Here is a 14,093-nt window from a genome sequence, read left to right as displayed (position 1 = left end):
AAAAAAAAAAAAAAAAAAAAAGAAATACTATATGTACACACTATTTTTAATTACTTAAACAAAAGCGGCTCCTACGTAATTTCTTTCATATAACGTGAACAAATTTTATAATAGTCTGAATATATTGGGATTTATCAGTTACATAGTTCCAAATAGCTGTATATACAAATCATGCTTTCTATTTATATTTTTCTTTTAAAGTTATACAAAATGTATATACCAAACAAGTTAGCTAACCTTAAATCACAATGTATCAATAAGCAACCCACAAATATACGTTTATTCTAATTTTTTTACCGATGATCTAAACCCCAAAACACAAACTCTAAATTTTTTTTGTTTTTAAGTTTAGACATATCTGCAAAGAGAATATAATTTATGAAAAGGAATATGTTCAATGAAATATGAAAATCTATGCACAACAAACGATTTCATATTAGCCTTTCAAATCTCATTTGTATATAATTAGAAAAATATTGTAGCATAAAAACTAATTAGATTTGTTTGTTCCTAAACCAACTATTCAAGAAACAAAATAATAACAGATTAACCAATGAAAAAAGAATATTAACAAACTTAACATTATTTCCTACTCCTGTAATCGTTAATGATATATTAATTTTCTTAAAAGATTGCGTATAGTAACTTAATGACTTCCTTAAGAAAAAATGAATATGATTTCACAATACCTTGGACTGCACCGTATAATATTTACTACAAGCTGAGATATATATTATTAAGAATATATCAATTTCTAAAATTAGTTAATACTATTAAACCAGAAACACAATTTTGAATCCATTTTATTTTGGATATTTTCGATGTTTTGAATATTTTAGGGTACCTGGAATATTTGGTTTGAGTCGGGTTTGAATCCGGTTCTTCAGATATTAAATTTTTGGATCCAATCGAGTTTATCATTTTCGGTTCAGCTTCGGTACTATTTTTTGAAATATTTTTGGTTTGGTTCTTAGGATTCATTTATTTTTTCCAGACTTATCAATTATGATAAAATTTTATAAAAACAAAATGTGACCAATGCAGGACATGTTAAACGATGTATTACTTCGTTTCAGATTTTAAATTTAAAAAATACACTAAAACAATATGAGACATGCCAATACATATTTACATAAATTATATAAAACTTAAAATATATAATTTATAGATAAAATTATAATTTATAATAAAAGGTGTTGATCTCTATCTAACAAACACATTTATATATATATATATTTATTTCTTTTTATTTATTTTTCAAAAGATACCAATTGAAAATTCTCTTCTTTCTCCCATCAATATATAGTATACCTTGAGAAACAAAGTACTAAAAAGGGGAAATCGTTATCAAAAGTTAGATTCAAGGCGTTATCCCCTCATTAAGAGGAAATAATGATTCTTATCCTTCTAACCGAAACATTACGTTTTCAATTACAAGTCTACATCTTTGTGACGACAAGGCATGTGCCAGTGCATCTATGTTTGCTTCTGCCGAATAATAAATCTAAAACTTATTATCTTGTTTCGGGTTTTTGCGGATTACAAGAAGGGAAAATGAGTTCAAATGAAAAAGAGAAGGACAAAGGAAGAAAAGCAGACACAAAATAAGGACAAAATCGTGACATATGCCAGTGCCGAACGGTAGCTAAGCTCCTCCTGCTGTCTAAATTTTTCTGTGTACCGTGTGAGGCCCATAGGCAATATCCTAGTGTTATGTATGGGTCGGTCTCTGTTTCCAGTTCTAATAGAATCCATGGATTTTTGTAATATTAAAAAGAAGAGCAAAGGATTGTTCAAGACGTAATGATTTATGATTAGCGAGGAGGAAATGCTGTTAACAAAGATTAGATTCAATCAGAAAGTCTGGGGGTAATTGGTGTCGGCGTGAGTGAGTGCTCTACACAGCCTTAATTCTTTCTAGAGTAATAAAACCAAAGCAGCTTTATTAATAAAAACTAAAGCTAAAGCCCAAAATCTTTAAAAAAAAATATAACGGTAGAACCAACTTTTCTATAGCTTTATGTTTAGTGCTTTTTTAAAACTTTGAAATAAACCTACGTCAATAAAATTTAAAGCTAAAGTCACAAAATCTACGGCTTAAATTTTGAAGCAAAAAATTCAAAGCTACATATTCTACCAATCAACCCCTCTGTTATGGGATATTGTGGTGTCACGTCAATCATAAGAACCATATAATTATTGTTATTATTATTATTTGTTTGCTTCTTTGGTACAATGTTTAATTGTTTATATGTCTGGTTATGACTTCAAAGGTCTGAAAATATATTTCAACAAAATAGTTAAAACATATTAACAAACACTTATAAATCACTCAAATATAGCTATTGACCAATACTTATTTATTTATCAATCCTGCTTATCAGCCATGAATATCTCATATATATTAATTGAGAAACATTACAACTTTTTTTTTGTAGCCACATGTCATCACTAGGATAATTCTTAGAATCATTAGAAAAATAGGTTGATCCATCTAATTATATAATAAGATTTTTATTAAACTAACAATAAATTCATTATTAATGTTCTTTATTATTTCCTTAACTAAAAATTACGGAATTGCCTAATGTGACTAAAGTATATATGACAATTAATGATTTTGAATAATAAAGATTTGATAAAAATTAGTGTAACTTCTATCATATTTGTTTAATTTTGAATTATATTAATATAAATTAAAAAACCACATTAACCATTTAATAAAATTTAGATTTTTCTGTATATGTTATATTTTCAATTTTTTAAAATGACTATAAATTACTAAGACTGTTAAAAATCTCACATTCAAATTTTGTGATCTATGGTTAAAAATTTTGTTATAAAAAATACAAATGATTACAAAATCATATAAGTAAAAAGTTTAATTTAATTAATTATCAATATTAAAACATATATATACACACATATATATATATACATATATATATATATATATATATTGTTTTAAATTAAACTATATACCATATAAAATACATAAATATTATAATTTTGAAAATTTACTTTGAGCAATTTTTTTGATAAAAGCTTTGAACAAACATTGACAACTTAATTTAAAAAAAAATAGAAATTACTAAAATTATTAATCATACAATGAAATTTTTGTTATCAGTAATTTAAATTTTTTGCTAAGAAAGATACAAATGATCAAAAAACCATATGAGTAGAAAACATCATTTAATAGACATTAATATTAAAAATATATTATGTGTGTTAATATCATTTAAATTTAATTATATATTCTATCAAATAGAAAAAAATTATTGTTTGGATTAATAAAATTGATTTATATGTTCAGACCAATTTAATTATATAAGTAATAGTTACTGATTTTTAATTATTTAATATATATTTATTTAATTATATGTAAAAACATATATATAATGTTCATTAAGGGCAATCTAGTATTTATTACGCACGATAGAAACAAGAAAAACAGTTACACACAATCATTATACGCAACATTTCTATGATATCCATCTTATGTTTTAGTTAATCCTCTGATCTCTGTCTCAAAACAACCTTGCTAACCACCGTCTCAAAGTTTATAACCGAGGAACCATACTTATTTTCTGTCGCTTTCTCGGCTAATCGCCGCCATTCCCTGGCCTTCTCTCTCATTTTCCTTCCATTTTCTCCATCCATCAGCTCTTTTACCACCGTCTCAATCTCCTCCCTCTTTACATTTTCGCTGATCTCCATCCCTACTCCCCACTCATCACAACAAAATTTACAATTCGTTGGCTGTTCAGCAAAAAAGGGCCAACATATCATCGGTACACCGCCACATAGACTCTCTAACATTGAGTTCCACCCGCAATGCGTTAAGAAACCTCCCACTGCTGGGTGGGAAAGTACCTTCTCTTGAGGACACCAACTGGCCATCATGCCACGGTCCCTTGTCTCCACTAAAAACTCCGGTGGAACCACCGCAGCCTCTCCAGCCACTAAATCTGGTCGGATCACCCATAAAAACTCCTTTCCACTTCCTGCCAAACCCAAAGCAAACTCAGCAAGCTGCTTCGCGCTTGTGACAGTTATGCTCCCGAAGTTAACATATACTACGCTGTCTGGAGCCTTAGTATCAAGCCAGGCCAAACATTCTATCTCCTCTTTCCATAAATTCGACCCCATCCTTCCTACCTCACCACTATCTTCAATCACCCGGTTAGCTAAAAGATGAAGCGGTCCAATAGAATAAACCGGAGAAAAAATGGGTTGTATAGACCGGATAACATCATGCTCTAGGTCATCAAAGGTGTTGAGAATGATAGCAGAAGTGCGTTTGGCTCGCTCGACCTCGTGGAGGGTAAACTTAAGCATAATATCATCACGATCAGTGGTACGGATGAAGCTCGGAACATCTTTTAGTTTTAGATTCTTCATCGAAGGTATCCAATCTATAGCGGTGTCCAAGTATTCCTTCGTCAAAAAACTCTCATCTGCCAAATTCATAACCATTTATTAGTATATACGATATTGTGACATCAATGGATCATTTGAACTTAATGTAAGAGCCTGTACCTTTTACTGGACATAAACCCTTTTCGATGAAGTGATAAAAGTGTAGATAAGCCATGAGGCCACATGCACTGTGCTCCAAAAAAGAACATGCGGGATGCAAAGCTTCTCTGCAGCATCAAGAGTGAAACTCATACAATCATCAGATATTATACAACTCACTGGAGGGACATCATCTCTAGCGTTAATCCGCCAGAGAAGCTCCTCGAACGGAGCTAGACAGTTCTTCATGGTGGACTCGCAAAGGGCAGTGATGTCCTGCGTGGCCTCCACGTCCGTCTCCGGTAGACCGTCAGGGATGGTCTCGAACCGGAAGGAAGGAAGTCCATCAAGAGCGTTGGGTCCACGGGACCGAAGGAGTCGATTGTGGTTGTAGACGGTGTTGACGAAGGTGACTTGGATGCCTTTGGCGTGGAGAAGTTTAGCCAGTTTTAGCATGGGATTGATGTGGCCTTGGGCCGGGTAAGGCACGAAAGCTACATGTGGTTTTTGTCTGCTATCAATGGCATGAGATTCCATTTTCTCTTCCTCGGCCGCCAAGATTAATGTGATCTTTTTCGTTCGCCTAAGCTTTGACAAACGCCATTTTATAAAAACTAAGGCGACACGACGATGTGTTTTCTGGACGACACAATGTGTCGGTTGTCAAAAAACAACGTAACGTGCCAATATTGTCTACTACACCTCTTTAGATTCCATTTCTTTTCCTTGTTTAACTTTCTCCGTGTTTCATTTTAGGATTGGAGGATCTTAGACTCTTGTGCGAAATAATCTTTTCAATTTTTTTGGACTTTTAGGTACCAATTACCTATGCAACTTTTGATTCAGTTATTGTATGATATACATTCTCATGAATAAAATTCACATTCTTATCAAAAACAATATTGCCTTAAACTTGTCGATTTACCTGAATCCAAATGTCTTGCCACATAATAGAATGTTGTTTTAAAATGTATTTCTCAAATTTTACATAGTATTTCTCAAATTATCCTAATGTTTATCTACAAGCTAAACGTTAGAATTTTACGCAGCAAAATATATAGGTTCCTACTTCCTACGGGTGTTATCAGATTTGTATGTATCAGCAAACTTATTCTTTTTTTGTTTGTTATTTAATGTTTTTGTTAGCAAAACTTATTAATGTGGAAAACAAGAAACTATCACACACAAATCAATATTGTCATTACGAATGTCTGAAATTTATCAATCCAATAACCAATAACCAATAACCAAGCACCAAAGATACACGATGGAAAGAAAACAATACATATTTGGAAATCACTATATTAATAACACACATTTCAGTGATCATCTTATGTTTTATTTATTCCTCTGGTCTCTGTCCAAAAGAACCTTAACAACCTTCTCAAAATTCACAACCGAGGAACCACGCTCATGCTCAGTCGCTGCCTCAGCCAAGCGTCCCCACTCGTCGGCCTTCTCTCTCATTTTCTTTCCCTTTTCACCATCCATCAACTCTCTAATCACCTTCTCAATCTCCTCCCTCCTCACATCTCCCCCAATCTCCATCCCTACCTCCCACTCATCACAACAGTTCTTACAATTCGTTTGCTGGTCGGCAAAGAATGGCCAACATATCATTGGAACACCGCCACAGAGACTCTCCAACGTCGAGTTCCATCCACAATGCGTCAAGAAACCTCCTATTGCCGGGTGGCAAAGAACTTTCTCCTGAGGACACCAACTTGCCAACATCCTCCGGTCTGCCGTCTCCGTCAAAAACTCCGGCGGAACCATTGCCTCGTCTCCAGCTACTAAGTCCGGCCGGATGACCCATAAAAACTCCTTCCCAAGCGAATTCGGCAAGCTGCTTCGCAGTTATAACGGTTATGCTCCCAAAGTTAACGTAAACAACGCTGTTTGGAGCCTTAGTATCGAGCCAATCCAAACATCCTGTCTCCTCTTTCCATAAGTTCGATCCCATGTTCCCAAGCTCACTGCCTTCTTCAATCTCCCGGTTAGCTAAGAGATGAAGCGGTCCAACTGGATAAACCGGAGGTAAAATGGAGTTCATGGACTGGATGACATCATGGTCGAGATCATCAAATGTGTTGAGAATGATAGCAGAAGCGCGTTTGGATCGCTCGGTCTCGCGTAGGGCAAATTTAAGCATAATATCATCAGGATTAGTGGTTCGGATGAAGCTAGGAATGTCCTTGAATTTTAGATTTTTCATCGACGGTATGAAATCTATAACATTGTCTAAGTACTCGTTCGTCAAGTAATCCTCAGCTGCCAAATTCATCATCATCATTGATTATTTAGATTAATTAAAAAAAAAGAAAAATAGGAATTAGCTTAAGCGACGTCTCCTAATTAAGTCACACAAGAAACGTCTCTTGTGTCGCGTGGGAGAAGAATTCAAGAGGAAAACAAAATTCAGTCTCAAGTCGACGATTCGGTTCCTCTCCGCTACGACGGCGTTGTGGCTGTCCTCGAAGACAAGCAAATCAACGGTGGATCCCGTTTCGCCTCCGCCTCCGCCTCCGCCTCCGAACGTCGCCGCCGTTCGCGATTCTCCTGGATTCAGGTTAGCATCCATCGTGCCAAGAAGAGTGATTTCTATTTGAGAGTGAGGAGTCGTCCGATAAATGAAGATAGTAATCTGAGCGAGCCTGAAGACGAGGTACGTTTTTGAGTATCTGTGTATTTGTTGCATTGATTGAATCATAGTTTTGGTAGATTAATTTAATAGTTTTGATTTATTCAACTGAAGTTGTTTGATTGAACCTTGGTTAAGTCCAATTGGTTTAGGTCGATAACTGAGAGATGCAATTAGATCTTGAGAATGATAATTATGTGAAAGTCTTAGCAATGCTGGAGAAGAGTTCGCATCCTCGTTGAAGCATATGTATAAAGCAATGTTTGTTTTTGTTGGTTGGTAGTTCATGTGGGATTAGATTTTTTTTGCTTCAGTAATTCAAGTTTGTTTTTAGAGATCCGTATTAGAAGAGCTCTCTCTGCCTCGCTTTGTGCTTGAACTGATTCTGAGCATAGGCTTGTTTAGTTCCTGTAAAACGAAATACATGTGGGATAGAGTTTTTTGCTTCTATCCTTTTGTTTCTTGGCCATAGAATAACAAAAACTTTATATTTCAGTTGTGGAAAGGCTTATGCTGTCATTCCAGGGAAGATGAAGTTAGTTTTGCAAGAGGTCTTCGAGTTATAGGGTGTTTATTAGAGTATTCAGCTTCATTATTTTTGCAGTTACAGTGCTCTCTTCTTTGATGCTTGGTTTGATTATGTTTGATAGTAATCAGTGTAGAGTAAGTAAGCATAGATATGCAGAGTAATGCATCCTTTTGTTTATTGATTTCTCTTAACTTATACTTGGCATGTTTTTGTCTATCAAAGAATACAAGAGACACGGTTTTTGTATCATAAGCTGCTATTATTAAGCTCCTATTTGGGTTTGATGCAGGGTGGATGTTGTAGCTTGCCGCAATGAGGGGAAGGAGCTACACTCCATCACCACCAAGGGGTTATGGGAGGAGGGGTCGAACAAGCCCAAGCCCTAGAGGAGGCTGTTATGGAGGTCGTAGTGTGGACCTCCCGACCAGTCTTTTGGTTCGCAATCTACGCTATGACTGCAGGTATATTCATACTTGATTTCTCTACAACTCCCTTCTTCGGCTATTCTCTTCCCCGCTTATGATTGTTTGGATACCTCATATCTAGTCATGATGTTCTCTTTTATGTACTGTGGATACTTTAAGAAAGTTAATGTATGTCATCAAAGCTATCTTGTACTCTTACGTTTTTGCGGTTCATCGTTCATGAAAACCATAGTTCTCTGTATTAGTTGACTATGACTCCGATCTTTATTCTTTTTTTTTTTTTTTGCTTTTTTGCAAATTTTACTCTCTCTCTAACTTCTCTTCCTTTTCTTTTCAGGCAAGAAGATCTCAGGAGGTCGTTTGAGCAGTTTGGGCCTCTTAGGGACATCTAAGAACCCTAAATCAAGAGATTTGGATTGGAACATATAAATGCTAGAGTCTCTTAACATTGTCTCTTAACTCACATTTTCTAATTAAAATTATTAAAAAAAATATAAGAGATCCTAAATGGATCTTTGGAATAACGATGTTCTTATGCATTCAACGTCTTTATGACTCAGTATAGGACACACACGACTCGTTGGTAATGTCATTTAATAGCCATTTATGGCTGTGAATATGTCTGATAGACATAGTCACATGGACACACACGACTCGTTGGTAATGTCATTTAATAGCCATTTATGGCTGTGAATATGTCTGATAGACAAAGGCAATGATGTTGAGGATTTTTTTTTTTTTGAGAACTAGATTTTGAGGATTTCGCAGAGATAAAAATATCTTCCAAATGCGAATATTTTGTTGTTGCTCTTGTGAAAATAAATAATGAAATTATGTGACAATATCAAATAATTTTTTAATATCAAATAAGTTACAAATAACTCAACAAAAAATGATGTAAATACGAATATAAATTAATACGTCATTTCTAAAATTGCTCACAAAATATAATGAAACATTATAACTGATTTATTGGAAGATATATTGGCAACACGATGTTTATCTTGCGGATTAATAATTATAGACTATTGAAATATAATTATGAAGTGAAGCATGTTAAATCCTGAATTTGTTTATTTGTCATATTATCCATGATTTTAGGTTAGTCATTAGTTTTTAATAAACCATTTTAATTAGACTGATTAAAATCGTTGATGCCTTTAATAAATAATGTATAATTCATTATTTAACTGACTACAAATTAATATTAAAAAATTATCTCTAATAAATAAATAAATGGAAAATGTATTTGAAAAATATTATTTCATTTATTTATTTTGTGTTTATCTACATCTTTTTTTATTATTCGTTAATTTTTATAATTAGTAGTATATATACACATATAATAATTAGATATATCATTATACTAAAATATTAAAAATAGGTTTAAAAAATAGCAAAAATTTATTTATATTTGTTTTTAACGTAATATGTCATGGCATATTTATTGTTTTCTAAATTATTAAATTTATTTTAGTATTAAAATACTCAGAAGAGGCATACAAGCAATAACAATAAATTTGATTTATATTTGTTTGTTAACGTGATTTTTTATCGTGGTATTTTTATTTTTATTCTTATTATTCAGTTGCAAGAATAAAAGTTTTTGTTATTTAAGTTAAAAATAAATAAAAATTTATTTGTTTTTATTTTCTAAATATTTTATTGGGAATTAAATATATTTCTAAAATATTTCAAAATATTTGCCTCCAAAGATTTATACAATTTTAAATTAACTCTATTTACTTTATTTTTTTCAAGAATTTCACAGAATTATTACTTTTTTAAAATTAAAATTTATTTAAAAGACTATTATATAAAGAAAAATGTGATTCTTATTTCTTTTTATAAAAGCTGTATTTTTCAAAATGATTTTTTTTAGTTATATTAAAGTTTGAAAGTTAAAATACCATTTGAAAATAAGAAATTATGATTTTATAATAAAAATATTATTTTATAGGAAAATAGCAATCTCTATTTTAAAGAAAAAAAAATAAAGATTGACTATAGCATATTTGTCTCTATTATAGAAATGAATATAACAATAGATATGAAATGTTCTTATCTTATACATTACATATTAATGTTTTGTTTGTCAACATGGTTGGTCTTTTGGAGTGTTTATTTATTTATTATGGGAGGTATTTAACAATATATTTATACATATATCAATATTTTTATTTACTTTGATTAGTATAATATGCAAAGTTGGATTCAGTTTAATATTCTTGTGCTTTTGATTTATTTTAAATTTTTTTAGGTTTTTGTAATTCCAAGATTTTGGTTTCATAACATCACTTTATACAAACAATTATATATTTGTTTATTTAATTAGATAGCTATTTCTAAATTAATATAATAAAAAAATTGGGTAAAGATAACAACATATTTTAAATAAAAAATATTAATGCTGCTATCCAGAAGTAAGGTTTTCAAATCAATAAAATTTAAAATTTAAGAAATTGAAAGATTCATAAAATTAGTATAAATTTAAAGTTTGATTTAAACATTTTGATCTTTATAAATCTAGTTCTGAAACCATGTAAAAGAAGTTGAGAAAAGGTTTTCTAAGTAGAAATTTCAAACAAATTAAGATACTGGTTATAAGGTCTAAATTTTTAGGTTACACACTTTAATTGGTTATACACTTTTTGTTTAAATTTTGACAGTAACTTTTAAATATATTACTAGATAAAGATGGTCTAGGGTCTCTTTAGGTTAAATATAATTATAAATCAGTTGAATGATTAATTAATGTAAGAATATGTACCTTTTATAGGAGCTAAACCCTTCTCGATGAAGAGATAGAAGTGTAGATAAATCATGAAGGCAGAAGCGCCAGTGGTCCAAAAAAGGATTTCAGGGACTCCAAGCTCCTCCGCTGCATCAAGAGTAAAGCTCATACAACCGTCCGCTACAATACAACTCACCGGAGGAACATCATCTCCTGCGTTAATCCGCTGGAGAAGCTCCTTGAATGGAGTAAGACAGTTCTTCATTGTGGAATCACAAAGGGCAGTGATGTCCTGTGTGACGTCCACGTCGGTCTCCGGTAGACCGTCAGGGATGGACTCAAACCGGAAAGAAGGGAGACCCTTAACGGCATGAGGCCCACGGGACCGAATGAGACGGTTGTGATTGTAGACGGTGTTGACGAAAGTGACGTGAAAGCCTCTGGCGTAGAGGAGTTTAGCCACTTTCAGCATGGGATTGATGTGCCCTTGAGCCGGATACGGCACGCAAACTACATGTGGTTTTTCTCCGTTGTAAACCACAGGAGATGCCATTTTCTTTCTCTATTACGTAAAGACGAATGTGGATCTTTTTTTGTACTGGGCAAATGTAACTTTTCGTTGGCTTTAGTTTCGACATACGCCATTTATAGAGAGAAAAGGCGAGACTATATGTTATTCTAGCACGTGTTGACCGTCGAAAAATCTACCTCACGTGTGAACGTTATCCACAGCTGTCATAAGATAATGCTGTCTGAACGTACTGCCGAAAAAAAATCAAGTCGGACTTGTTACGAGTGGACCTTAAAACCTTTTGGGATTAGTGACTTTTGTGGGGTTTTTTTTTTGGTAAAACTTTTGTGGGGTTTTTGTGATAAAACATCATTGCTATGCAAAAAGGTTAAAATTTTAATGCTTTTTGTTATAAAAAAAACTTATATACAGGTAAGCCCTACAACGTAGAAATAAATGACCACATAAATATTTGTAAGGTCTGTTTCAAATTACTGATTAAAAAAAAGATATATTTAATATCGTTTTATAATTTTATAAATAAATGTAGCGACGCAGCGAATCATATTTGATATTTTTTTTAATATATACTAGGTGACTGATCCGCATCCTGTGCGTGTTGGGTTCCTTCTAGATGGAGGAAACTCATTGGATTTGGTTGGTGATAACCAAACTTGGAAGTTGAGCCATTGGTATTAGTCCATGAGATTAGTATTGGACTTTGGAGGTTCTTAGGGTTAGTGAGGCACATATATATAGTCTCTTGACCTAATTTTTTTATGTAGAGACTTACAATAATCAAAAAGACAAAAGAGAGAAAAGAGGGAAGGATGCAAAATTTCGTCTGGGTTTGTCAAGGCAGATTTGGAAGGTCAAACGGATCCTGATCGGGCTGATATTTTGTGGGAAGCTTCTTCAGTCAGTGAGTTAAAGTTTCACCGAAGGGATTTAGATTTCAACAGTTGTATCTTCTGTTGTCTGGGTTTTAGTGAAGATGGTCGTCACAGTTCTTTAGCAGCGCTGCCTTGAGTATTTGGTAAATCCGACGGTGAGATCTTCTCTGATTGAGCTGAAATTTGGCAGAGGTGTTGTTGACTGGTTTATCTTGGATTTGTACAGTGGGATTAGTCTCTGGTTGCCAGAATCCTTGTGAGCTGAGGTCGTTTGGTTTCTGCTGGTTTTGAAGCTTTGTGTTGCTCTCTTGTTGTTGTTGTTCTTGTGTTGGAGATAGCTCTTTGTAACTTGAGTCTATGTTCTGTTCAGGCTGTTGAACAGGGAGGACGTGGTTGTACTCACATACATTTATATAGTGGATTGTTGAGTGGACTACGGTCCTGTGGTTTTTCCTTCTCACATCGAGGAGGTTTTCCACGTAAAAAGTGCTTGTCTCATTTAGTTATTGCTTATATTATATCCTGCTATCGTCGAAGTATTTTTCTCTCTGATTCTCACAAGGTCAGGGGAAACACGATTGCTACATTCCGCTGCGCCTCGTGTCCGCTTTCCCCAACAAAGTGGTATTAGAGCTTCTGGTTTTAGAGCTTTGGGTTTGATAACTTCGGGTTATTGTTGATTGTGAGAATGATGGAAAATACGAGCAGGATGATATGCTTGAATGATGCTAACTATCATCTATGGAAGGGCAAGATGGAGGATTTGCTCTTTGTTAAAGAATTCCATGTTCCAGTCTTCGAGGAGAAGAAACCTGAGATGAAGACGGATGAAGAGTGGAAGCTGCTGCATCGCAAAGTGTGTGGGTTGATAAGGCAGTGGGTAGATGATAATGTGTTGCATCATATTGAGACTGATACAGATGCTCGTTCTTTGTGGAAGAAGCTGGAGCAGTTGTATGCTAGGAAGACCGGAAACAACAAGATGTACATGATCAAGAAGTTGATTGAGCTGAGGTATCAGGAAGGAACTCCGATGACGGATCACTTGAATGCGTTTCAGGGATTGCTCAACAAGCTGTCTGATATGGGCATCAGGTTTGATGATGAGATTCACGGTCTGTTGCTTCTCGGTACTTTACCGGATTCTTGGGAGGTTTTCAGGATGTCTCTTTGTAACTCCGCATCAGAAGCTGTTATTTCGATGGATTCAGTGAAGAACAGTGTTCTTAATGAGGAAGCAAGAAGGCAGTCGAATGCTAGTAGTTCGCGTTCAGATGTCTTTGTTACTGAGTCAAGGGGGAGGAGTTTGAGTAGAGATCCCAAGAGAGACAAGAACAGGAGCAGGAGTAAATCTAATAAATTTGCTAACATGGAGTGCTATTTCTGTCACAAGAAAGGGCACATGAAGAAGGATTGCTGGAAGTTGAAAAACAAACAGCAAGGTAATCAAGAAGAAAAGGTGGATCGGGTGACTGTCACCGAAGATCAGTTTCTCATTCTTCTTGAGGGTGATGCCATTAATGTCGCATGCCAAGACACCAGTTGGGTGATTGATAGTGGAGCCACTACTCATGCAATATCACAGCGGGATTTGTTTTCTACCTATACTACGGGTAATTATGGTTCCGTGAAGATGGGAAATGATGCAATGGCTCAAGTTGCTGGCATTGGCGATATATGCTTGGAGACTAGTCTTGGGACTAGGTTGGTGCTTAAGGATGTTAAGCATGTTCCTGATATTAGGATGAATCTGATATCGACGGGAAGACTTGATGATGAGGGTTATTTCAGTTTGCACGGTGGTGGTAAATGGAAGCTCTCTCGCGGTTCTTTGATTGT

At 34.1% G+C, this 14,093-nt stretch overlaps 1 protein-coding gene and 1 pseudogene across 1 annotated transcript; both read right to left on the bottom strand.

Annotated features, from left to right (window-relative positions):
• Positions 1 to 3,418: 3,418 nt before the first annotated feature.
• On the bottom strand, positions 3,419 to 5,205 carry LOC106304002 (annotated as a pseudogene).
• A 509-nt stretch (positions 5,206 to 5,714) lies between these two features.
• LOC106306667 (UDP-glycosyltransferase 85A1-like) lies at positions 5,715 to 11,593 on the bottom strand. The gene is given in 3 exon segments (XM_013743367.1): positions 5,715 to 6,349; positions 6,351 to 6,792; positions 10,887 to 11,593. Coding segments are annotated over 3 exon segments (1,449 nt in total). The 5' UTR covers positions 11,404 to 11,593; the 3' UTR covers positions 5,715 to 5,859.
• Positions 11,594 to 14,093: the final 2,500 nt, after the last annotated feature.

Source organism: Brassica oleracea, chromosome C7, assembly GCF_000695525.1.
Source record: "Brassica oleracea var. oleracea cultivar TO1000 chromosome C7, BOL, whole genome shotgun sequence".
Taxonomy (NCBI): domain Eukaryota; kingdom Viridiplantae; phylum Streptophyta; class Magnoliopsida; order Brassicales; family Brassicaceae; genus Brassica; species Brassica oleracea.
The sequence above is the reverse complement of the archived record's forward strand: the minus strand, read 5'-3'. Positions and strand labels throughout refer to the sequence as shown.